The sequence below is a fragment of the Balearica regulorum genome, chromosome 1 (genome assembly GCF_011004875.1).
Source record: "Balearica regulorum gibbericeps isolate bBalReg1 chromosome 1, bBalReg1.pri, whole genome shotgun sequence".
Taxonomy (NCBI): Eukaryota; Metazoa; Chordata; class Aves; order Gruiformes; family Gruidae; genus Balearica; species Balearica regulorum.
This window is the reverse complement of record NC_046184.1, coordinates 51471970-51499932: the sequence shown is the minus strand read 5'-3', so window position 1 is coordinate 51499932 and position 27963 is coordinate 51471970. Positions and strand designations below refer to the sequence as shown.

Here is a 27963-nt window from a genome sequence, read left to right as displayed (position 1 = left end):
TAGCAATCTAATACCTATCCCAGTTACTCCCTGTTCTCATTTTTGCATTCTCTGTTGTACTGTTGCCACCTTGCTTCATGCTGAAGTGTAAGACCAAGGACTAAATGTCAAAGTGAAGGACAGTTTCATCAGAGTCACAGTGATTTTATGAACTCCCACCACCCCAGAGAAATTTTATTTTCAGAAGTGGTAGCCACCAGTCAACTCTACTGACCTCTGCCAGATTGTGGGCATGCTCATGATCTCTGAAAATCAGAACCAAACTGAGTGATCTAAATAATTCCAGATTACGATGTTCAATATGTTACTATTTCAGATTCCAGTTTTAAATAAAGAGGTTGAAAGTGGAGCTCTCAACAGCCCACAGCCCTGCACCAAGTGTATGCCTACACTATCTGCCTGTAACCAGCTTCTAAGAGCATGCAAATAACCCACAGCTTGCCAGTTATAAGGTTGCTGCCTGAACTGTGCTGACTCCTTGAGTCTTATTAGTTCTATCCAACCTCAGCAGATATCTCCGTGAAGGAGAGGCAAAATTCAGTAGGTCTTGCAAGGGCAGAAAAAAATTGATGAAGAAACCCCTACCACTATTTTGACTGGAGATACCCAGAAGGTAAGTTCTCAAGTGGGAGTAAATTTAACATTCTACAGCACGTACAGTCCACCTGAGATGAGCTCAGCATGAGAGTACTACCTTGACAAATAAGACCAAACACATCCCTGCTCTGACACCCACTTCTCCCTCTGTTTGCTCCTCTTATTCTGCATTTTCATCCAGTAAGACATCACATTAGTGCTCCCTCATATATATTGCTCCTAATTAAATGATAGCAACATATAATCTAGACTCCTGTTGAAGCTAACACAGATTTTGTCCTAAAATGACATAGTGAAAATTTCCAAACTCTTAGAAACACTGAGCATTAACAAAGGAATAGTTACAGTGAGGTTCTGCTGAGGTAATACTGCACTGTCATAGCTATAGAAGTGTTTCAGCGTTGTACTTCCAGCTAATAAATTAGGACCCAATACAGCTGTAGGAAAGATTTACCAGAAAGCTCAGGCAAGTCTAGCTAAAAACTCTGGCCAACAAGATCTATGCTCCAAAAGTTGTGTCCCATGAAAACTGAAAACTCAGCCCCGCCCTCTAGGCTGTATGTTTGTGTGTCTTTTCCTTGTTCTGACATAGGTGATACCTGCTGGTAAAACTGCCAGTCTGCCTGCTGCATCGCAGTATCACTGCTTTCTACCGCCTCCCTGCATTCCGGAAAATCCTATGCAGGCTGTAATAATCAAACAGTTCTCCGTTATCAACAGTTATTTTATTGTTGTCAAAAGCTACAGAAAATATTGGGTAGCCAAATGCATAAACACATGAAAACATCATTAAGTGTAAATAAACCTAGGTGAAAACCTCCCCTCCTCAGGAAATGGGATGTGCAGTGTTTTCCTGTGCACCTTTTAGCTGCCCTCTTACCTCCACTATGATTGCCTTCAATACTGTTGTCTGTTGTAAAAACTAGTTAAGAGCTTTGAATAGCTTCCACACAGAGGTGAAATATTAAATGGTAGCATTTCTATTTTCTTAGTCTGCATGAGAATAACAAAATTTACCTTGTCATAATAGTATCTGAGCGCTCGGCTCAGCTTGTCATAATTCATATTAGTTTTGTTTTTTCTGAGTCCCCACAGCTTAGCCACTTCTTCTGCCTTGAGTAGCTTGAATTCGCCATCATTAGACGTCCAGCAAATCAGGTGCTCATGTTTCTGGTCTAGCAGCAACTGCAAAAGGAACTGCCACAGTGTGATTGCACTCTCCATACCTACAAGGGACAAAGGAGAGCAACAGTGTGAAAAACATTTGGGAGCAGGTGTTCCACCCAAAGCTCATTTCAGTAATAAGCTCTGTGTAGGAGTCATCCTACGTAACTGAACAAAAGAAGCTACTATATCATTTACAACCAAACATCCACAACACCTACAAGTCTTGCACTCCCATTTCAGTATTTTTTCCATGGCTATTTTCTGAAGGGACACATAAAATTGAGTAAGCATTTAGAAAAGCATTGCCCGCTAGTTCACATGGTAGATGGTCATCTCCAGTTGCTGTCTTCAATTCATTTTAAGCAAGCACCCTTCAAAGGAACATATAGAGGGGAAGGAAAAAAAAAAAAAAAAAAAAGACTTGATGGAACTATCCACTGAAATGAGCAGAAAAACTGCTGTTTACTGTCATGAGAAGTATACTGAACTCGTTTGGATATGTCACTGTGAAGATGGGGAGGAAAAGGGAAGACCAGAGCAGTTGCCTTTGGTTAGAGGACCAGAAACCACACTCTTTCCCCCTCCCACCACACGCACCCGCCTTCCTCGTGTCATATGGCCTTCTGCATATTTTGTTTCTTCCAGGGCCTGAAATGGCTCTTGCTGCTTCTGTTTGCCAACTCAAATAGCGCAAAAGATATTTTCTGTTTTGTAGAAATGCTGTAAGTTCACTACACTTAAGCACAATGAAGCAAGTGATGTTTACCCTGAACCTTTCTCTAACAGGGATCTTTCCTTTCACTATCCTACATACAACTGAGAACTAGGAATATTTTTAACAGTGCCCAAGTCTTACTTCTAAAGTTGTTTGAATATTTTTTCTCTGCTAAAGGTTGTTTGAATATTTTTTTCTCCACTAACTGCCCGTGCTACTAAGCCCTTCCTAGAATAAACCTTTTTTTTCAGGCACTGCAATAGAAGGATAAACTTAAGAATGACTACATTCCAACTCAGCACAGGCACATACACAACTTAAAACTTGGAAGCATTACCTACGAAGACAATTTATTATTGTAATGAAGATGTAGCTGAAAAAGACCTTTTTAAACTACAGAACTACAAAATGAGATTTTCTCCCCCACTTTCAACAAATTGCCAGCCTTAGCATGTTAACACTGTATCAAAGCATTTTTTTCTTGGCCTCTTCTGATACTTAATTTGGACATGTTATGTCTAACTAACACAGACTTAAAGATGACTGTATTACTGGGTTAACTGACTATGGTGCTAATTATTACCTGACTTATTGTACATGTAACAATGGATATTTTTGTCTTTATCTAAACAAGCTGATGCTTTTACTACATGGCCAGAACATGCCAGGCTTCCTGCCTGATGTTTCCCTTGGTGTGTTGACCACAAGAGGGCACAAGACATCCATCTACCTACCACATGGAACAGGACAGCAGACGGCAGAGCGAAGATGTGCCTCTCCAAGTCTACCCCAGCGCTAAGGAAATCATGTTGCATAAGCTTCACTAGTATAAGAGAAAATAAATTGCATAAGCCTCACTAGTGTAAAAGCAAGTGAAAGATACTAGAGAATGTTGTCAATAGTTCTACAGAAAAACTGAATTTGGAGCAAGTACACTGGCCAAACAAGGGTTTGTAGAATTAATGATGGTTTTATTATCCCTGCAAAAGCCTCATTTCTCTAATTAACTGTGAATCCAGTCTGAGTGACAAGGATGGAAATATCTATCCCTGACACCCAGCGGTGTACCACAGTAACTACATAGCACCTTCAAGAGACAGCAGAGGCTCCCAGGACTGCTAGGTATCCTCGAAACAGAACTGCCTATATGGATGATTTGGCACTTTCAGAGGTTTGCATTTGCTTCATTGCATTTTTTAATCACTTTATACAAATCCTTTTCCACACAGCGTAAAGCAAGAAAAAATGTATAGCTAGAATTAAATACACCTGAAAGTTATATATTCACTTTACAGGCTTTAAAAGTTCCTTTAAACTACACCATCTGTGCACGTATTAACATCTTTAACAGATTATTTATCTATAACATCATAGCTAATAAAGTATCCCTATTAATCTGGAATGATATATACATACTTTTTCATTAACATTTATAAATTTTGCAGCTTATTTCACTATACATGTGTAGGTATATAAAACCATATTGCTTTAAAATTATCTTAGTTTCTGCACCTCACTTATTACACAGCTATACTTTGCATAATTTCCAAACAAGAAATCACAAACAGAACATTTTATGCTCTGGAAAATTAAACTCATAAATAGCTTTCTTCAAAATTGTATTAAAATGTGTACAGGTGTCCCATGCTAGAAACACCTGTTGGTAGAACTTCAGTTGAGGAAATTAAAGATGGAAGGGAGCTACTGAAGCACCAATACAAACCCCACTACCATGCCATTAGCCAAAACAATACAATACTTCAGACATGCAGCTCTCTCATCCAGACCTTAAATTACATCTTCAGATCATCAGCGATCACGCCTCTTCAGAGCGTTTCGGTGGAACTGAACTCACAGTGAAACACATTTTGCTGCAGTATCCTCCATCATCCCCATTCACCTCTGCCCAAGAACACTCATAGGGTAACCTACAGCTAAAGTTACACTATACTTTCCATTACGATCCTGTTTTCTGATGCTTATTGTTTGTAAGATGTAAACAGTTTTGGATTCCATTTTATCTACTGAGTGTGGGCCTCACGGTGACTCAGCCGTAGGCATAATGTCAAATGCTTGAACAGTGCAAGCCTGGGTGAGAACATCCTACAGGAGTACCTGCTCCACACCATCTGTCCTGGTGACTAAGGAGAGGTGACTTCCATCAGGTTATTATATAAAAGGATACCGCCACCTTTTTTCAAAGTGGTTCAGTTCTTGGTGATCAGTTCTTCAACCAGGTGAGATACACACATAATCGGGGCGGGGGGGGGCACTTCAGGTGCTGGATCCAGGGCAGATGGCTGTGGAGGGATTAGATTTAGGCAGTTCCTCACCACCCTGCTGCCTTACCATCAACTCTCCAAATGCGTAGCTCTGAACAGGCTTTAAAAGGACCCGCGCACCTCAGAATTCAGCATTGATGTGCTTAATTGGTACATGCATAAATCTTCTACTGGATATGACCCAAGTCTGCCCATACAGAAATGGGATTAAGCCAGCTCAATGCTGCATTCTACTCCATCCCTCCATCTGCCACTGACTTCCTGTAAAAGCTTCCCATATTGCTTGTATAACAGTATGTATATGATTCCTACATGAGGCAAATCATGCAAATTACATTTTCAGCTTATCATGAATTGCATAGTCCTTTTCTTCTAAGCACCCAACTTGAGGCATTCAGGTCAGAGTTGCACTGAATATCCACAGCTGTAACTACCTTTAACAGAAGCTTTGTGCTCAGCATATATGGAGATGTAAAATCTTAAATACCTTGAATTCGGTAAACTGGTGTTAATCTTCGCATCTCATTTCCATTCTCTAAATTGTGATTTGCAGGGGAATAGTAAAAATCTAAAATCTTGCAGTGACAGGATTTCTAAACTAACGCAAAATATTTCATTTCCAACCAGGTCAACAGAAGTATTAGCCTGCCTTTCTCTATAGGCACCATGTTGGGGTTCCACAAAGTATTAACTATCCTCTGGGGAGGACAGGAGGACAACGTGGCCACACAGTGTACTAAGCCTTAACTTGTGCCTCATTTGAGTGGTGGAGCAAAAGAATCGCATGACAGATGTATTACAAGGCATGTAATTTAACCAAAAATGTGCTAGCTGTATTAAAGGTTATTATAAATTATGATTGGGAGGAGTCAGAAATCTTCAGAAAACATTGTATTTCATTTATGTATTTTCTAATTCTTTTGAATTTTTACTGACTCAAAGGGAATTCAGTGTCTTACCTTAATTTGATAGAAGTGGTTGTTAGGATGTGGTCACTTCCTACAGGGCATGTATTTCACATTTCATTCAACTCTTTATTAATATTAAACAGTAATAATAAATATTCCTGTTACTTCTGTGCTCAGTACAGAATTTGAATGCTGGGCAATACATGAAACCACATAGTGAATTACATGGATTAGAAGAAAAATAGTTTTTAAAAAAATCACTTATTTGGATAGTGACATTCATCTATGGTAAAGAATGAGACAGGCAACCTATGTAAGAAACATATTTCTGTGTCATGGAAAGCCTAATCAAAATTCATATAGACAAAAGAGTCAATTATTTTTTTCATCCATTAACTTTTACACATGTGGTGTGTTTGCCATCTTAACATTTTTTTTAAATATTTATACAATGCATTTGACAGTCAAAAGATATTTTCTAAGCCATGAAACAAAATTTGCTAGGTTGACCTGACCTAAATAGCTTAGTAATTTTACTTTGTGATCAGTTCCACTATCGCTGATGCAAATAATCACTGGCATAGCTAGAAGGAATTATACTTGGAAATGCTGTGTTAGACAGCAAAAGGATATTTCAGGACCGAATTTTCTGAAAGTCCATTTCTCAGGCAGCTGTGACTGGTAACCAAACTAACAACCTCTGCCTTACCAATTTACATTCTTTCAAATGTGGTGTGTGTGTCCCCATACAAAGCCTACCAACTGCAGGATCAGCGTGATACAATGTGATCTCCACACATCAAATTTTAAGTTCATGACTGATGCGGGAAGGAGGCAACGCAGAGTATCTGTGCTGATAATACTGCCCCTGTTCATTTCAGCCAAGTTAAGGGACTAACAGAAATGCCTAAACTTGGAGTGGCAGCAAAGTCAACACTGAAGCTCTCCCTTTACCGAATAATAGAAAAGGACAGAGACATCCACAGGGCAAAGCATCCCATCAAAGAGATGATTCTCCTGTAAAGGGGGCGCCCAAACTCCTCACTTAGGTGAGGGGTCCAAAAGCCAAACACTGGCTCTCCCCTTAGTGTCTGGAGACTGACTTCTGCCAGCATGAGCAGACATTATGAAAACATTATGCAAGTTACACTAGAAATGGTTAAGACGTATGAAAACGTGCTGATGAGCTGCATTACCTTTTTTTTTTTTTTTTGACCAAGATAATACATATGAAATTCCATATGACAAAATGTCAGTAAAGTGGCATTAAGGTCATTCCAAAAAAAAAGGAATTAACTTGCTGGGCAAAATAAAACAAATAAGTAAGCTATCTTAAATCCAGGCAGTAGAAAACCAGGAGGCCCAGAGACACAGCTAGCTAAATGAAACACTTAGTATTAGAAAGATTTCTGACATGAACTGAGATAAGTAGGATACTTTCTGGGGCATTAAGTTTTGTAGGACTCTTGCATAGGAAAAGCTAGGAAAAAAAAGGCAGAAAGCTGGAAAGCAGCTCTGTAGCATTCAGGACCTCTGCAGAGGTCCTTAGCTTCCATACAACTATGTTACAGCTGTGTTCTCCCATTCTCCCACATACTCCAGGTTTCCTACCTGGATTCTTTCTCCCCACTCATGCTGGCTCCCCCACAGCCTTTCCAAAATAAAGAGATACACTGCTGATCCTGGGCAATCAACATGAACAAGTTCTGAAGACTAAAACTAGGAATTCCTCCAGGCTTTAGGATCAAAACCAGCCCCTTGTTGCTTTAGAGGGTCCACAGAGGAACATCTGGGACTCTGAACTATAAACCAGGTCGTGAGTCTTGGGGCAGAGGAGGGACAGCTGAGTGGGACGGACTGGCTGGGGAGCCCAGAGGCTGAAAAAAACCAGCTGGAGATCAATTAAATCAGGAAGACATAAAAGGTGTTAGCCAGCATTATGCACTATAGGTAGTCACAGAGAGATGGTGATCAGACACGTACATGAAAAGGATTAAGAGGCAGCGTCAGGACAGGGAAATTAATTTCCCTTAGTGTATGAAGAAACTGCTGATTCCTTCTGTAGCCAACGCAGCTGCAAAAGATTCAGCTCCTTTTTGTATGCCCCACCACAGCAGGCACACACCTCCACTTACATTTCCCTTACAGGCAAGCGTGTGCTTTTGCAAGCACACAGCATTTCTCTGTAACAGATGCCTTCCCCCCCCGCCCCCTTTTCAACTACTCTGGAAAACGTGTGTATATTTTTTGTACATCTATTTACTGCTTTTGTATCCTAATTCTGGCCAACAGCACGTTTCTTTGAGCAGCGTGACGTGGGGCATTGTTAGCTTCTCATTCACGTTAGCATTCGGCTTCCTTTATTTCTGCAGGTTGCAGCCAGGAAACTGGAAAATGGGCCACAGGAAACCTGGCCTCCTACATCTGTCCCAGTTTGTAATAGCAGCTCTGGTTTTATTTTTCTAAGTGTCTCAGGTTCATTTTAACCCTTGAGATGACTGCTGCAATAACATGTGAAAGAAAATGACTGTTTCATCATTATTTTTTTTAACCACCGTTTCTCAATACTAGAAATTGAGATTTTGCTAAACCATAGTCATTTCAAAGTATATTAATACTTATAAAATAAACAGTCACATGAATTTTAAAAACCTCATGTTGGAAATTACAAAACAATTCCATTCCATAATGACAAATATCAAAGAGTATATTTAGAGAAAAATGTGGGAAAAGGTAGTCCCCAGCTGTTTCAGCTATATACATTTTTAACATAGATCTAAAGTGAATGTCTGTATGGAAAGTTGGCCTAGAGGATTTGTAAGCTGTTCAATTTTTCTCACATTTTAGTTTCTGTAAAAAATTGAAGAACACTTGTTTTGCATTTGATTACAGAAGCAAAAGGGTGCTGATCAAGAAAAGGAACTTTTCTAGAATAATCAAAAAATCAGTCAGTTGTAACATTCTCCACTGAAAATTCCTCTGTATAACAATGAGTATATCATGAGAAATTAAAGACAACTGCCAAATCTGCCCAAATGTTTGCCTAGAAACGTTTGAAAGAACAAGGCAAAAGTCTGAGTCAGTCCTCACACTTTATTTCTCAACAGAGATGCTTGAAGGGTGATAAATAGGATGTGGTTGGTGAAAAGTCAGTGATTCTGCCAGAAAGGAGGAAAAACAAATATCAATTTGTTTACTCAGAACATTTTCAAATACTCATCAAAGGAGATCTTACTGCTAATTTAATTGGCCTTGAAAAAATAAGCTCGCAACTAAGTGTGTAAATATACCTGTTTTAACTTGATGCAGAACTTTCTCTGTTAAAGGTAATAAATCAAACTAATGGTGCAATCCATACCCAGGGCACTTTAGGGAACTGACTGTGTGTATGATACAGAATGCTGGTAATTTTTCCACATCCAGCAACCAGGACATTTCCTGCCAGAGCATCCTCTGAGTTCTTCCATTGTGTTGAAACTGCAAAAACTTTCTAAACCAGGACTTCCTCCTATTATATTTTAGAGGCGTCTTTCTGGGAAATGCAGATTCAAGTGAAAAAAAAAAAAAAAAAAAAAGAAAAAAAAAAGGAATTCCTGCAGCACCACCCAGTGGAAACATTAGAAAAAAGTTAGAGAGCGCCCCTGCACACAAGTTCCGATTTGCTGCAAAACTACAGTAATATTGCCACACAAACCCAGACTGTTTTCAGGATGTGCCAAAAAAGCACACAGAGGGTTTTGCTGGCCAATGTACTTAACAGAGTCACATGAGGTATGCCTACTCTGCTGCTCCTGCGTAATAGTCTTAACTTTATATTCTAATTTAACAGATTATTTACAGTAATAATTTACAAGGTCTCCTTCTCAAGCAAGAATACCCACTGTTCTGGCCTAGCACATTTAAAAAAAATAAACAGACTCCTGCAGTTAAGAGCAACACAAAAGAGACAGCGGCAAGATCTAGCAAAATATTATAGGATAACATCAAGTTCCACTGCAGAAAAGAAAGCACTGACACACATGTCCAGTAATGCTTCCAGTAGGTGTATTTGATAATACAATGTTTGCAGTTTTTAATTTTTTTAACTAAGTCAAAGAAAGGCTCAGGCAGATGTCCAAAGGAAGAAAGTTCTGCAACCTCCAAATTAATACAACAAAGGACTGATCGCCTGCCAAGCAGAGGTGTGATGACACCGCCTCTAAAACACGACTGTTTTCAGAATCTCCATAAGAATGCAGTTCAAGAAACAGTTTTAATCCGACTGGAGTAAAAACCCTTAGCAGGAAGGAGTATGGCTAGTTGCCTCCCTGTGAAAGGCTTAAAAAACATAACCTGCTCAACTATTTCTAAAGCTACCCGTAAACAAAACTTCAGAAATCCCATAATGGCTCCAACCATTCACCTTGGGACAGACGTAAAATGAATGCAGACTCCTCACAACTGCTTTCTGTCTGCTCATGTGGTGCACATCTGTGGCATGCTGGCAATACGCTACACTGCAATCCGAGGGACTTCTGCTTTCAAAGCCAGCCCTATATGTTTATTTTTCCCATATGACTTTCTCTTACATTTTTGTCAGCATCAGTAGGATACAGATCATGATTATTTGACTGTCCTATATAAAATTTCTGACAGTCCCTTTGATAAATTCAGAGAAAATACGCATGAATACAAAACCAAAAAATGGCTAAAGAGGGCAGAGGATACAGCCCTCAGGAACAGTGGCTATTCTGAAAGCTTACTTGACATATTAAGCGATTATTACTTCCAAATGCAAATGCTTTTTCCTTATCTGTAGTCCCTTCTTAAACTGAAGTATTAAAATTTCCAATTTTGTGACAGCAGACCGAATGCTTTGTAACTTATGCCAGTGGCTCTAATATTTTAAACGGTGTATTAATACTATCAACTGTCTCAAATGTTGCTTTCAATACATTTCATATCCAGCTTTTTAAACTAATCTTCCCCTCTCGACTGATTTTTCCTAGACCAGAAATTTCGATAAACAAGCAGGATTTTTAATACTGTGAGCAGAGAGGAACCTGGCCAAAAGGACAGGAAATGCAGTCCTGGGAGTTCTGTTCAGGCAAAGCAAAGCGAGGTGGCTGGCAATTTCCGCAAGACCTGAAGCACAGCAAGACCATCGCAGCTTACGCTGGCAGTCAGAGCTCGCCTTCCTATGCACGCTGAATTTTCAGAATTTGCTGGATTAGCAAAATGAGCCGTTAAACTATTAAATAACATACAGGCTTGCAAAAGAAGTCAGTCATAGCATTATACTGAAAATGGTGTAACACAATTCAGCAGATGGTAACAGAGAGAGACATTTTACCTGGAGGATTTTCTCCCAAAACATTAGTGCTATTGCAATAGGTCTTGGTGCACGACCTGGGGTGTAAGTTCCTCAGTCATAAGAAATGAGCAACTAGTCACAGCATTAGTCGAGGTCCGTATTTTTCACTTTAAATGCTATTATTTTTGTGCGCAACAGTCTCCTAGTAAAAACCTACATTAAGAATCACTCTTACATGTCAAAATCTCAAAAATCTGCTATTCTCCTCCTTTTTCAAGGCTAATCAAAGTTCTGATAGGCATGTTTATCATGTGTAAGCTGAACTGAAACCCAATTAAAAGATTCTTATCTTCTGACATTATTCACTTGTCTACCACACCAACAAGAACCTGAAGGTCACACCTACACATTTCCCCTAACATCGTTCATTAAACACTGGAATACCCAACAGACTGTATCACAAAATACATGAGATTTCAGTCAACAGAAGATCTGGTTGTTACTCTCCTGTATTGTCTGTGTCCCATCTACTTAAATTCCCATGGCTGCTACGAACTATGAAGGAGACACAAATGGGACACTATTTCAATGATTACAGCAAACTTTGCTGTATACGAAGTGCCTAGATTGCCTAGGTTTAGAAGTGATATCAATACACCAACTGGTTTGTTAGTGTCTCTGCTGCTCAGGATACATAACAGCCACTATTTTGATTTGTACGCTGAATCCTGGATAAGATTCCACATGTAAATAAAACGTAAAGACAAGACATTTTCACCTCTCCTCAACTTGGATGAGATTGCACTGGTTTATTTCACCCTACTCCCAAGGAATCAATCCAGCACTGATACTGCTCCATTTGGGAAGCATTTGCATCACAGAGCTCCAGTACTGAAGCAGCAGTACTGAAGGAGTGCTGCAGTCATACTTTCTATACCAGCCCTATTCCACGCTCACAGCTTGCTAAACTAACCACACACGCCAGTTGCTCTGAGTCTGCTCTGAGTCACCAGACTTCAGAGGTCTATATCTAGAATCTAAACCCACATTCCCATCTCAGCTATATTAGTACAGCATGGAAGAAATTCTCTGAAGGTAGTCAACTTTCTTCAGATTTTGGTAACAGAGCTGCAACAGGAATTTGTTCTTACTTTCTAAATGCTTTTTAAAGATTGTCTCTTCCCCTGAATTACTGTTAATTGCTGGGAAGAGATAACAGTTGTACTTGAGTCTATAGACTTTTTGTTTGTGCTGTATTGTGACTTGATACAACAGAAGCCACTCAACATTACTACAATATAAACATTTAAAAACAATAACACTCATTAGCATCCTTCCCAAAAAGCTTAAACTGAAATACATCTGATCAATTTTCTTAATATCAAAAAAAAAAAAAAAGAGATGAGGAAATGTACAGAGATACAGTAAAGAGATGCTGTCACCACATTAGAGGCAAATGGATGCATAATAGAAACCTGGTTTCCAGATGAACTGTCAGCTGGTTTGCAAAATGAGGATGGGAAACTTATAGGAGGACATGTGATTAAAGATATTTAGATTCTTTAGATGAAGTATATAAGCCAAGTCTACTCTTTTTTTGTACAACTGTGAAAGCATATTTTACACAAACTTCTTTGCTTGTTCACTAATATTTTCAGATAAAGACCCATCTTGTAAAATTGTATTAACAGGACTTCATACTTAAGGTAGTGCTTAGAAAGCTTTTACCAATTTTGAATGATTGGTAATAATCATAAAAATTACAACCCAGTTATCCATTGCATAATTTAACGACAGCTAAAACTAAAAGACAATGTGTAAGACGTAAGTTTTTCTCTCCTAGCACCTCAAATGATCTTCAAATTAGGATCCACAAGATTTAAAAAATGCATACTTTAAAGCTGAAGAAACTAAGACAGGGCTGCTTGCATGATAGCCAAAATACATTAACATGTAGTAATTGCTATGTGCAAAGATTATCCAAGCTATATTCCGAATCTTCAAATACTGAGTAGTAAATTGGCAAGCAGAGACACAGATGTAATTGAAATGCCTCTCTGAAATGGGTCTGGGGGAAACCAGAGAACGGGCAGTATCCTTCACCCACTCAGTACGTCCTGACACCGCATAATTTAGAGCAAAGCTATGGAAGACTGGAAGAACACTTGCACGGAGCAAGCAAGAGCTACTCCAATGTCTTAGTTACATTCGAGGCCTATGCTACCATTCAAATGTTTGCAACATGCAGTTAGTCTTAGTGCATTAACAGAAGTGCTGACACACTAAAAATAAATACATGCCTAAGTGCTTTAAAAGATCAAAACAACATAAGTTTGTGGCTTTCTACAGAAATTCTTCTCCTGAAGACCCTGAACTGTATATAACTGCTCAGATGTAGACAAAGCACACGGTATGGTCTTTAGAAACCTTTCTTTACATAGTTGATTGATAGTTATCTTAAAAGGTCATAGGTGTCATCATACAGGTGAGCAGTTTTCAACATGTGGCCCACGCATGCAGGGGTCAATGGATTCCTCCTGAAGGAGAGGCAAAAGTACCACAGTACTACTACAGTTAGGCTCAACTGCAACACAGGCATCTACACAACTGCTCAATAAATAACGAGGGATCCACAGACACAAAGAGGACAAACCTCACTGCTCTAGACAGTCGCAGCAATGCAACTTGAGCAAGCAGGCCAAAATCGGACATGGTGTTGGTAACTGTAACTCCAAAGGAGTTAAAAAAGTGTAGTTTTCAACTGAGTTGTAGCTGCTTAGGGTATGGCAAAATTTGTTTTCTGATGTTCTTAACTGTAATATAACTTTAAAATAATTACTTAAATATTTAGTTATTCAGTACACTGTGAGATAACTGACCATGACTTACACTGATTAAGCAGATCAATACCAGGGTACTTTTTGGTACTGCAAAAACTCCCACAGTATTCATACAAAATGCAGAATGACTACACAGTTATTAATTGGTATTGAATTAGCTGGCAGGTAGTGCCTTAGTGATATTTTCATATCAATGCTTATGGAAGGTATTTGCTTTAGTTTTTGCTCTTAGAAATGCAGCAAGCCTCCTTGAAAAAGCTTTTGAATTAAAATCCACTCTTAACAGCAAACCCTTAAGAATGTGAATTCTGATATAAACACTGGCATATAAAACCACAGTGAGTTAAAGAAAGTTTTAAGCACAAAGATGCATTTTCTCTTTGTGAAGTGCTCAGATAAGAGGTACTTTGTGCTTCACCCGATTTGCAGCCTTGTATTTTGCAGTGCAGTGTGCTGGACTTCCTGTACCTATACCTTGACATTCTCCTCAAAATCATGACTAATTCTGTAATCATTCATTATTCAACAAAATACTTCAACATGAGAACAGACATATTCTGTCTTTCAAAAGCTCTCAACAGCCTCCAGAATATTAGTTGATTCATTTACCAAGCCACAGACAAAGTAAACATCTGCCTAATGATTCAAGACTGAGATTCCCTATTGCGGGAAACACCGAGGAGAAAGCCACGGTGAATCAACTCAAGGATACACAGCGCAACATGATTTTCAAAGGCCCCTAAGTGACAGCCTATTGCATGAACCATTGGGTGTGGTTGCAAAAGATACACAGCAACTCAAAACCAACAGCACTCTTTGAAACTGGCCCAGGCTAACAGTGTCCTATAATCAGTGTCATGGCTCAGACATGGATTCAAGCAGCAGCATCCAGGCGTGATGCACGTTGCAGCCACAACCACCGGAAAAAACCCATGGGCTGATAAACAATCTGAATTGCACAAGTGAGTCCAACCTGCCATATCCTTCTGGAAAGTACTACCTCATTTATCAGTTCTTTTCTATCTTAGATTACTTACAGAGAACCACTCAGAGATAACTGTAACTACATGAGCATATGAATTTTATATGATGTCACCAAGATAAATCAGCTGAAATAACTTCTTATAAATACATGCATCCCAAATAACTGTATGTCGGTTCTCCCAGCCTTATCCACTCTCCCTTAGCTTTAGTAGCCAAATGACTTTTTATTTCCACATCTATTTCTTTTCTTTGATTTTCTGAAGCAACACGTTGCCATGTGATTGTATTCCCATGGCACAGATTTCCATTTTCTGTAACAGCTGATGGACCTCACTGTCCCTAAGATTATATATAAGATATATATATATATATCTTCCTACATGTAAACATATGACCTTCAGAGCAAGCAACAAGCTCCACGCATCTTGGTGAACCTGCAAAATTACTTTCATTCTGTGCTAAGTCCTCCAGAACAGATTTTTAAACTAAGGTAGGTTTCAGCTTCAGTTATATGAAGTCACTTGAGCAGTAATACCTTCCCACAAGAACACCTCTGTCATAACACACCCTGAAGCTGGCCTCCATCCCAAGAAGGGCATTACAACGAGAAGGTAAAGTTTATGTAACTGGACTTCATGCACAGCAAATGGGAATGCTTCAGTCTTTGGAGTGAGATACTTGATTTGTTTTCATGATTCAAGTTTAATTAAGTAACAATGTTAATTAAGTAACATTAAGTAAGAGGAGCAAAGAACAGCTGTGAATCACTAAGCAGTGAGAACTGCTAACGAATAAAACAGAACAGATTTGTACATATGAAAGCATCATAAACACAGTTACAAGCAAGGCTGTAGCTGAGTTTCTCCCAGAGATTGTATTGCTTGTTTCAGCTGTTACATCTAGGTGGAGTCGGTGATATCAGAAAGGATATACGCCTGTAGTTTTTTTTCTTTTTAGGAACAACTCAAGGAGGTGATTTGGAACATCGAGATAAAAGTAATTAAGATAATATCTCACCATTAGGAGATAGTGTATATTCTTCTCACACACTTTTTTAATTCATAAATTAAAATGGGTAAAGAATAAAATCATACTTACAGTGAAAACACTTTTAAGACATTTTTATTATTTGAATGGAAACCATCATACACTATTTGATAATTGGATGTTTTTTCTGTTCCAAACAGAACTGCTGTATTTTTAAAACATCTATGCATTGCTTCTCATTCACTCTTTCAAATATACAGAACACACAACCAGTACATCACTACTACATCTGTTTTTCTATGAGGACATCAAGATGGTTCTGCTTATGCTGAGTGAATAAAATATATGAAATTTATATAGGGTAGATAGACCATGTATATATATATATGTATGTATGAAGGTATGTGCTTCACCTACACTGATTCAGCAGATGGCACACTGAAATTCTAGCAAGAGTTAATGCAATAAGTAGACAATTTAATGTCTGTATTTCAAAGAGAGATAATAAGAGCTAGGGAATGCTCTTCAGTAAGAGTTTTGGTGTTGTATGCCACTACTACCACTTCCATAACATATTCAACAGATTTTTCAACATCATGCCCAGTAATGCACCTCTCTCTCTAAAATTTAGAATTTTATGAAAGAAATAAAACTCCAAAACCGGAAAATAGTTCTCATTACCTGATGACTGCATTCAACTGAAACAGAGATTAGGCATACGATGTTTTACATACTGTTCTAAAAATTCTTCTCTGCCCAACTAGGAAATCAAGAGGCATCTGTGTCTGGAGATTGTGTCACTAATCCACTAATAAAAGTTCTCTGTAAAGTGATGTTAATGAAGAACTTTTCTGTGCAGCTTGGACATAGGAAGTACAGGAAACACTGAAGATCCTCAAAGGTAAACACGTGGTATACTGCAATTAGTTCTCCATCTAAGTACGACTTTTTTGCACAATATTTGCTAGTTTAATGCTATCACACGATAATTCAAGTAAGTACCTAAGTCTTATTTCCTATCACATGCAATTTTATTCACATTTTTTTTGTCATTTCTTTAAGTTAGAACCCGCTTGCAAGCGAGACTCCATTTTCTTTGTTTGCTCCTGACTTTTCTTAAAGTTGTTAACTTGTAATTTAAATTAAAGATCAGCGGGGCATGGCAAAAATCTTTCTAATTCTGAACACAGACTTTTTTCATGACTGCTATGAAAATAAATCATCATGAAATAATTACGCAAACCACTAAGTCAAAAGTGATATGTACAAAATCACTTGAAAATTAGGTATTTAAAGCACCAATACAGGAAGGTTATGTGAGTGAACATACTTTTCAAACATGCCCATCACCTCAGTATCTTGGCACAAGAGTCTTTTAATCATGCAGTTACATACAATTGTCACAGATGCACAGAACATGCTTATCATAATGCAGCCTTCTGTGTACCCCATTTCTGCACTTCACCCTATGAACTATTTACACATAAATTACATTTAATCTGAAATAATCAACAAGTCTGTATGAGTAAAATACGAGCTGAACCATGACATTCTGCTTGAAATTAAATGAAACCATTGACATTTGAAGTTGGAGTCCTCATGATCGAAAAGATGCTGCATTGTATAAACTTGTCTTAGCGCTACCCCCCTAAGTAAATAAAGATGTAACTTGTCTCCCTTTCAACAGCAACGTTAGAAAGGCTGACAGGGCTTCACAAAACCCTCCTGTGTTAGGGAACGGAAACTCCTAATGAGATTAGTTGGTGTGTGTGCAGACATTACTTAGCCATGACTAAATGGGCTCTCTTCCTGCAGCCAGTGGAAAATTCAGGGAACTTTTTCCCCCTGCAGCATCAGAGTCCCTCTAACCTTCAGCAAAGCCAGATCCAAAAACAACTCTCCACTTTCTCTCCCTTTCTCTCTCTCTCTCTTTTTTTTTTTTTTCCCTTTCCCTTACAAACATTTTTAGTGTTTTTTCGGTTGGTCGTGGAAACTATCCACCTCGGCCAAGGGGTCTTGGGGCCGGGGCTGGCTAAGAAAAGCGGGGAGGGGGAGGGCCGGGGAGAACGCAGAAGACTACAAAGGAAATTGTAAAAAGGAGCAAATATATAAACCTGAGAGGGAGAAAACCACAGAGTTTCTTTGTGAGCTGCAGTGACTCATTTTCAAGATGTTGTCTGCTGCCAGTTTCAAACCGGAAGCGCATGGCAATTAGTCTTGCTGTTTCCAGACAAGCCAGAAACTCTCCCGACACTTTTTTTTTTTTTTCTTTTTTAAAGCCCCTTCTGCAGTTTCTGCAGGAGCCTTCCCTTCCCACCCCCCCCCGCCTCTCCCCGGCCCCGCTCGGCCTCGCAGAGGCGCCGGGGACCCCGCGGCGCCCACCGCCGCCGTGACAGGCACCCGGGCGGCCCCCACCGCCCCAAACGCCGTTATCATGATGCTGCTCGTACGGGGCAGGCCCGCGCGACCCCGGCAGCCGGACACCGCCGGGGAGGTGGGGCAGGATAAGACCCGGCACCGCCGAGGAGGCTGCGGGGCGGCGAGGGGTCCCAGGGCTCCCCCCGACCCGCTGCGCCCTGTCAGGCAGCGCCCCCCTCCCGGCCCTGCCTCCCCTCACACCCCGGCCCCTTCCCCTGCCCGCCCCCCACACGCTCCGTCCCCTCACCTACACCAGCTCCTGGGGGCCGGCGGGGCCCCGAGGCAGCCCTCGACCAGCGCGGGGGGCCCCTGAGGCGGCGGGAGCACCCCCAGCGCCCTGCACCCTCCACCCGCCGCCCCCTGCCCTTTGCTACTGCCGCGCTGGCCGGGCCGGGCCCCGGGGCAGGACCCCCGGGCCCCCTGGCTCCGTGTGGGGCGCCAAGCCCCTCTCCCCGCGCTGCCCCCCCGGTGCTCCTCACCTCCAGCCCGCGGTTTGCCCCGCCGTGTCCGCCCCGCTGCCCCACCAGCGAGGGGGGCGCAGCAGCCGCCGGCCCCCCCTTCCCCTCCCCGAAGCCCCCCGAAACTTTGCAGGAGTCGGGGCAAGCGCAGCAGCACTTGTACCTACCCAGAGCCTGAGGGACTTTTCCGCTCTCTCCTGGTAGTTTAGAGGGAGCTGGGTAAAATCCCCTGGTTCTCCATACTGACAGTCTTCTGCAAACGCTCTGTTGCTCTTGTAATGAGATCCTGATTTTTTTCCCCCTTTTTTTTCCTTTTTTTTTTTTTTCGGCCGGGGTGTGTGTGTGTGTGTGTGTGTGTGTGCCTGTGTGAGAGAGCGAGCAGGAAGTCAGAGCAGTCAGACAGAGAGCCGGCTCACTTCCTTTCCTGCATTATTCCCCAGGCGGTTTGCAGTCTGTGTAAACAGGCTTTTCCTCCCCTCTCCCCTCGCTCTGGCCACTGATGTGCAGCATGGCTGTAATATAAGACACACACATAGTAAAACGGGTAACGGTAACTCCACGGGCTCGCAGAGAGAGCTCCGCCGGCTCCCCCGACCTCCACCTCTTCCTGTGCTACACCCCTGGGGAGGAGCTTCCCGCCGGCCCAGCGCTTGGCCCACCGGCGGCACCCGGCTACCAGCCGGCCGAAGTGGCTTGGCATAAGCACCCCTGCTTCTCCCCGGGTGACTGCTGAGAGATGCTTATGGAGAGCTCACGAGCGGTGCTTTGTCCTCCCGGAGCATCCCGAGGGGCCTCGGCGAGGCGCTGGCCCTGCGAGGGGTGGCCGTCCTTGTCCCACCCAACTGGAGGTTCAGGTCGCAGCGGGGGGAAGCGTTGGGCGCCTCCACTTTGGGTCGGTGGAGGTTGAGGGGTCGGTGGTGTGCGGTAGCTTGTTGGATACGCTGGCCGCCTTCCCGAGCTGGACCTCTCACATAGATAGCGAAATACAGAAGCGGTGCAACATGACACAACAACATAAATCAAGGGAAATGACATAGTAAAAGCCAAGGGGCACTCACATCATCAAATGTGAGCTGGATCTTCCAACTCCACATCGTATCTCGGAGACGGACCAGTGGTAGTCTGCTGATTGGGAGTTAGGTTTTGACCCTCAAACTGTAGACCTCAGATCTAAATTGTTGGTTTGGATTTATTAAATGGGACACATTTCCAGTGTTTGGAGTTTACATCTTTTATTTCTTTTCTCATGTCTCATATATCTGCATTGTACTGTCTATTTCTAACTTTATTTGGAAATTCTCAGAGTGAGTGACATTATCTTCTGTCTGCCCAGTGCATCAGTGATATTCAATGCATAATACTTCAAAATCGATACTGCACTGCTATTTCTTTTAACAGCTACAAGATTTATCATTCCAGCACAATAACTGCAGTTGAGAATGCTCTTGACATGCAATGACACAGAAGCTATGATTATTTTTTATTACTCTATTGGGTTGTTGCTTACGATGTCTTTGGGAACAAAAGTATGCTTTGATGGAATTAAAAAGATCGTCACAGTTGGCCACTAAGCATTAGTCAATAGCATCTGAACAGCTGGCGGTGAGCAAACTGTGAGTTTCTTGTGGACGTCTGTCAGGTTTCTTCCTTCTCATCTTCTAACATGCCATGAGGGAGCAAGAATAACACAGTACTGGCACACCAAATTATGTAACTTTGTTATTTTCCTCAAATAATTCCCTTTTAGAAGTCATTCTGAATTTCAGAATACAGATGTGAGGTCTGCTATATCCTCATTTTGTGTTTCCCAAATAAAGAAGCATTGAAATGTTTAACTTGAGATAGCGTATTTCCTAAATTAAAGTGCGTAGTGGATGAAGTCCTTGCTGTAAGTGTTAAAGTCATTAGGATGCAGGAATCAACCTTTGTTTGGGAACTACACCTGAAGACCCAGTTTTGCAAAACCACAGTAGTCAGAGAAACTTTTATGGTACCAATATGCAATGTTGGACTGAGAACTGGAGGTACCAGCATTCATCTTCTACATTTATTTTTCACTGATTTTGTGAACAAGAGAAGAAGCAGAAATACTCCAGAGTTGCCTTGACCAGTTATTGGTGTGGACATCTGAGAGAACAAACTCTCAACACCAGTATATCTTCTTTCCTTTTACAAAAAGTAAATAACACCAAGCCTTTAAAAAAAAAAAAAAGCATAAGAATTAAAATGTTTCTTTCATTTATTATGCTGTAGCTTGGTTGACAGCACTAGAATTTTTTTTTACAGCACCAGTCCTTTTTTGTCTAGATAGTGAGGTGGAAACCTAAACAAAGCTGCCATGCTGGAGGTTGGATGGCCACTGGATGAGGGCTCTTCATACTACCCTACGGATGCTGGAGAAGAAAGTGCAGAACTTGTTTAATGGAATAAAACCACCAGGGTGTGTTGGAAACACAAGGAATTCAGACAGCTCTGCTGGAAGTGGAAGAAAATGGGAGCTTTTGGCCAGGGCTACTGATTCTAGCACTATGGATGTCATCCAGAAAATATTATTTGAAACTACATCTAGGTGCTTGACAAAAACACTGTGCTTTACAGGATGGTTGATGAAGCTCTCTCATCGGCAATATCTGCCTGCCTATATTAATCTAGACTTATAGTTATCCTTAAAGATTATCTGATGCAAAAATAAAAGATGATGAATGAGGAAAATTGCAGGTTTGTGTTGTGTAGGAGCCTTTTTCTTCTGCAAATGCAATTCCGCTCAGAAAACCTGTTTGTTTATGTAGTCATAAAAATGCTAGTTATGTTTTTAGCAGAATCACTAGTCAACGTCTGTGTCTCAATTCACATCCATTCATCAGCACATATTATGATTACAACTGTTAATTATAAAGCCCGAATCCTTCCCTCAAGCTGTGAAGATTTGGGATTTTAGCTTTGGAAATTGTTGTTCCTTGCTCAGAGTTGGTCCAGACAACAGCTGTCGCACTCATAAAGGACTAAGAGTAACTAAAGACAGCTCCCCTTCGACCAGTAAGGCAGGTTACCGCTGCTGAAAGTCCTAATCTGATGGGTTCAGGTGATCCTTGAACAAACATATGCACCCAGGATGTCTCTGCCTCCTGTTTATCTAGCGATAGCGCAGTTTGTAAAAGAGCCTGTATTTATAAACCTGTCCTTCTGTTGAAAAAAATTGCCCCAAAGCATTCCTAAGTATAGTGACTATAATTCTGCCTCATTTTTATTAGATTACATCAATTAAGAAACCAGGCTTTGTCTGTCCTTTCAGATTGTTTCTACCATATTTTTAAACTGTTCGTAAATCTCGTGTGCTGCTGTAATTAACCAATCTGAAAGAAGGAAACAAAAAAATAAAGGTAGATTTGCTGAGGTCCAAATCTCTGTTTAAGTTCCTCAGGCTGAGGCTCATGTCTGTGTTGGTCTAGGTTTTAGTGTAATTTCACTCTAAGCCTTGAGTCCCACTGTAATTACATTATTAAATTAAATTAAATAATTGTAATGTCACTTTGCGGTACACTATTTTCCTTAAATGTACATAGATGCTTATAATCATGTGTAATTATCAAGAACAAAGTTGAAAGCAGTTGGAAATAATTGTTGATTCATTTAATATTTTAATTGCAAATATATTTAATGAATGTATACATTGTTTCACCCTCTGTAAACATTTTGTATTTCTTTCTAGATTACAGGCTCTGCAGTGAAGAGGCTTCAAATTTGCGTCTGCCTTTATGACAAGTAACACAATAGGTTCTGTGGGAAAATCACTCATAACCATTCTTCTCTCTTATTTTCTAGTCATTCTAGCTTGAATAACCACCTGCCAGGTTGCAGGGGGGTTTCCAAGGGATTTTGGAAAGTGGGTATATAGAAATTAATTACCTGAGTTGGAATGACAGCCTAATTCATGTAGGATTCTTGGTTCCTCTTCACAACATACTATTTAATGCCTTGCAAATGTTGCATCAATATTGATGAATGTCCCTCTAGCAAGTTTGGCTTCTCTTTCACACTTTCCTGTAGCTGGACAAACACGGGCTTCAGAGCCAGCAACTTCATTACTGCAAAAAGTCCCGGGGGATCCATACCCCTCACAAAGTGGTCAGGTCCTCAGTTTTATCTCATCTCACAGGCAGCTTCACTGGCAAGAAAAGTGTTGTCTGCAATGTTGTCCAGTGCTACCTCCAGGGTGTAACACTGACTCCAAACCCATGGAAACTCAAGAGATTGGACTGCACATTGTTCCTCGGCAAGCATTGTTTCTTCCTGGGCTTTTTGCTGAGCTATCTAGAGTAAAATGGTGAGCTTTAGAAAAGATTTTAGATGGCAGGCATCGACAGAACTGGGTGTGCTGGTGAGAAACCTCTTGTTCGAAGTTGGATCAGATTAGTGGGAAAAACAATTGCATGTTATCATCAAAAAGTTCAAAACCTCATGCCACGTTTTCTGGAACAAAGAAATTCTGCAAGTTTTAACCTAAAATGTTTCCTGTTAGAGACAGAAGAAGGAGTAAGCGCTTCTTCACACCCTGAAACACGTATACTCTGCAGATGGTAGGACCTCAGCAAAGAAGTGGGAGCTTCTCCCCTCCTCCCAAGGACCTCTTTTTCCCTCGGGGAGCATGTTCCAGTTCCTTGTGACAGAGGCTGTGACTGAGAATTACTGCTGGGTTGCAATTAGAAATCTGCCTTCAGTCTTAAGGGAATGATGTTTTGGAGACTCCAACATTTTCTTCTTCTCCCCTACCCACTTGTGGAAGGCTGTGGTGCTTGATCAGGAAGGAGTGTTTGGGGAGAATTACTGCTTTTACACTCCTCTTCCTCTGGTATATTTTTGCTTTCCTGAATGTTTTGCTTTCCCTGTATGTTGCTGTGGAAGAAAGCACATGACCCAACATGTTTCGATTAAAAGCATCACTTGCGTGTATGATTTCATTAGGTTTGCCTTCTTAGTGAAAGATTTATAAGGAATTACCTCCTGTGTGCAGTCTAATTGCCTATGATTTTTTGTCATTTCAGGAATGTCGTGTTGCTGTGTGTCGAAAGAGCCTATAGCACCTAAATGAGCAACCCAGGAAAACAGGGAAAGAGGATTCCAAGAATCTTTGAATAACCGTGAGGTCTAATCTAACTGCAAAGATTAACTATTTCAGAGGTCACCGTGCTTCTTAAATCTTTCAATCTGTTCTTCTGCAATTTCTTTTCCAGGCTAATTAATTAAAGGTCTGAGCTAGAACTTTAGGTGCATTTTATCAGTCTCTTCTCCCCCCCCCCTTTGTCTCCCATCTGTCTATTTTGTTCTAACCTAATCTCTAAATATAACCTAACCAAGGTATTTCTACTGCCAAATATCACCATAGCATCTGAATATAATTAAACTGCTTTTACTGTTCTCAAATGCTTTTGCTCAAATGGAGCGCAACTCACTGCCACTTCTGTTCAGCCCAAACTAATTCTAAGATTTTTAGATGATGAATGAAATTGCACAGATTTTACCTTCAACATGTGACCTTATAGCTTTTATGTTTCCCAGTATGACACACACACTTCGAGAGACATTTCTACTTAACAATTTTCAGTTAGGTGTAAATGATGATATTTTTTTCTCTTCTAATCACTGTGTATTTGGTTATGATGTTCCAATGATTGTATTACCATGTTTGTATTTACAAAGTTAATTATGCATGTTCTTGGTGATGTGCATTTTCTAATAAAGTAATCAATGTTTTCTTAAAGCCTTCCCTGTTCTCATACTCCATAGCCATAACTATAAACCTGATATAGAAGACACACTGGAAAAAACAAATAAATCTTCAAAATATCTTTGGGTTTTTAAAGTCAAAACTAACCCCTTAACCAGTGCAGACCATAAAGTAGAATCACAGAATCATAGAATGGTTTGGGTTGGAAGGGACCTCAAAGATCAGCTAGTTCCAACCCCCCTGCCGTGGGCAGGGACACCCTCCACTAGACCATGTTGCCCAAAGCCCCATCCAGCCTGGTCTTAAACACTTCCAGGGAGGGGGCATCCACAACCTCTCTGGGCAACCTGTTCCAGTGCCTCACCACCCCCACAGTAAAGAATTTCTTTCTAACATCTAATCTAAATCGACCCTCCTTCAGCTTAAACCCATTACCCCTTGTTCTGTCACTACACTCCCTGATAAACAGTCCCTCTCCATCTTTCCTGTAGGCTGCCTTCAGGTACTGGTAAGCCACAATTAGATCTCCCTGGAGCTTTCTTTTCTCCAGGCTGAACAACCCCAACTGTCTCAGCCTGTCCTCATAGGAGAGGTCCTCCAGCCCTCCAATCATCTTCGTGGCCCTCCTCTGGACTCGCTCCAACAGCTCAATGTCTCTCCTGTACTGGGGCCCCCAGAGATGGATGCAGTGCTCCAGGTGGGGTCTCACAAGAGCCGAGTAGAGGGGCAGGATCACCTCCCTCGACCTGCTGGTCACACTTCTTTTGATGCAGCCCAGGACACGGTTGGCTTTCTGGGCTGCAAGCGCACGCTGCCGGCTCATGTTGAGCTTCTCATCAATCAATATCCCCAAGTCCTTCTCCTCAGGGCTGCTTTCAATCCATTCCTCGCCCAGCCTATAGTCATATTTGCAACCCATGTGCAGGACCTTGCCCTTGGCCTTGTTGAACTTCATGTGGTTCGCACGGGCCCACCTCTCCAGCCTGTCAAGGTCCCTCTGGATGGCATCCCTTCCCTCCAGTGTGTCGACCACACCACACAGCTTGGTGACATCAGCAAACTTGCTGAGGGTGCACTCGACCCCACTCTCCATGTCGCCGACAAAGATGTTGAATGAAGTACATGCATTATGTGTTTCATATGGGAAATGACTGCTATTTGCATAGTTGTAACTGCCTTTTGCTTGCTAGAAAATTCTTTTACATTCACATTACACGAAAAAAAGTTAAAAAATGAATGTGTGTTAATACCTTTACCTTACATATGCATGTGCACTTATTCTTCTTGATGTAAGGTAACAGAGACTTTAGAAAACAATTCAAAGCATATATGTTAGGACCCCAATATGAATGATCCGGAGGTGCCTGCTTCTCTCTCTTTACTGTGCTGGAATCCTGGGAAGCCTCCCCAGCTAACTCAGCCACCCAAATTAGGTGCTTAGAGTTAGAAGACTTAGATATGCCTTAAATTCATATTCTGCCTTCAGTACAGCTAAAATGTGGAATCACTTTTCACTTGTCTATGAGGAGATATGATTCAGAGGTTTTTTGTTACACAGTTGAACTACAAGTATGAAAAGCTTTCAGTGTAGACATACATCTGAGTCATTTAAAAGTGATAGCGTTTTGATCCTTCTGAAAACTCAGGTAATGTAGGCTTGCAATGCAAATTTGTCCCTCCAAAAATTCCCAGTTTGTGCATCTTTCATACACTGGTTTGCTCTACGTTAGATCAGGACTGCTATCCTGCCTCTACCTTAAATGTACACACATTGAACATCTGATACCCGTTTGCCCGTCTGATAACTTTTTATCACATACTAGCACTAGTCACAGTTCTAAGAAGATCGCTGATGTGGAGCCAAAACTACGGTTATATGAATATTGCTTTGGCTGTGCTGTGCACTCTTGACTGGCTGTTACCAAGAGATGCCACGTTTACATGAAAAGTTTTTTTGATACAAACCGGAGTCTCCTTCATGACCAGACTTAGCAAAAGACCATAAACACAAGCCTAAGTCCATATTTACTAACCAAGTCCTTAAAAGCTAACCATGTGCTTTCATGTTGTGTTTAACACAAAATAAATTCAGGCAACCACAAAGCTCTGGGAACAGCTAACGTGGCTGTAGCCCACCATTGGTGTCATCCAGTGAAGCACAGCTGCTTCAGGTGACAGGACAGGGCATCGGCTATAACCCTCTCATCCACATTCCAGCCGCAGGCAACACCAGATTTAAGCGCATCCTCAAGCTTTGCTGAAGCAAGGCTTTACATCCTTGTGCAAAAGGTGTTGAGGTTGTGGCGAGTTTCTTTTGACTTCAATTTGAAGTCAGGTTTTCAATCAAGAATTTATTGTGGACATAGTCTTCAGGAGGACTTTGGTTAAATACCAAGTTTCTTCAAAATCCTACAGAGATTGTAGTATAAACTTGTTAGTCTGACACTTGCTCATTCTGCTAAAAGAAGGATGCTATACCAGATAGATCATTGCTTACATTACTCCATGTAATATAGCTTATATAATTCACACTAAAAATTGCTTTGAGATATTATTGCGAGAGAAATTACAAAAATATATACACATAGAAACGTATAGTTAACTATGCTGTAATGTAAGTGTCTTCAAACATTTAAAGAGAAAAAGGAAATGTTATAAACTGTTGGTAAATTTTTTGGATGCTGTTTATGTTTGAACTTTTCTCTGTTTTCCTGTAGAAACTTCCGTATCCTCTTCCTGTGTCCCTACAAAGTTTTGTACAATGCAGAACAAGAAATGCTACAGGGATTGTGCTCCACCTTTCTCCTTCCTGCTGGGATATCCTTTCTGTAGAGAAATGTAAAGTATGTAATATTCAAGTAAAAATGTTATATTATTTTTTATCTCAGTCATTTTTTTTTATCTACAACATATCAAGCTGAGTGTACATTGGTTGCAGAAGTACACCGCTATTTTTACATTCTTATGACATATGAGTTTCTCAGCCAAAGGTAGCTAAAATCTATTACAAAGTTTCTTGTTTTCCAGAGTCTTATCAAGGGTTCATGTCTAAGCCAAACAAGACAAGGGTGGGTTGGGTTTTTCTCTTCATTGTTTCGACTGAATTAACAGGAAGGGGGGAGTGCTTTACCTGTCTGACACTAGAGCAATATTCATTAGCTCCCACTTTTCACTTGTCTGTCTGTCCAGACTCTGTCTGCATCCTTGTGGGAATTGTACGAGAATTTCTTAACTCCCAGCAATAAATAAGGAAATTAGAAAAGGCCTCTGATCTGAGTTCCAGTCTTAATTCATTCTAAAAGTCAATACTTAGAAAAAAATAAAGGACCAGGACTTTAAAAGTTTAGTTAATGTTAATGGACCATGTTCCTGCGCAGTCAGTGTAGGCTTTTACCGTTGTACTGTTCCTCTGAATGTTGGAAGCCTTTTTTATAACCCTACAGACATATAAATGCAGATGCATATATGTATGTTTCTTAGATCATTTAGCAGTTCTTCCCTAGCATTAGCAATAAGGCATGATGGCGGTCAAGACGGAAGAGAATTATTCCGTAGTCTGGTAGACAGGGAAGATCAGAAAACAGACTGA

At 40.8% G+C, this 27963-nt stretch overlaps 1 protein-coding gene across 1 annotated transcript in view; it reads right to left on the bottom strand.

Annotated features, from left to right (window-relative positions):
* ELK3 (ETS transcription factor ELK3) overlaps positions 1-19262 on the bottom strand; it is a 40313-nt gene extending 21051 nt beyond the window's left edge. Inside the window, exons 1-2 of the mRNA XM_075749178.1 lie at positions 18817-19262; positions 1615-1823 (exon numbers count right to left, since the gene is read on the bottom strand). Coding sequence (XP_075605293.1) covers positions 1615-1821 — 207 coding nt within the window. The 5' untranslated portion in view covers positions 1822-1823; positions 18817-19262. The remainder of the gene's footprint in view (positions 1-1614; positions 1824-18816) is intronic.
* Between the last annotated feature and the right edge of the window lie 8701 nt (positions 19263-27963).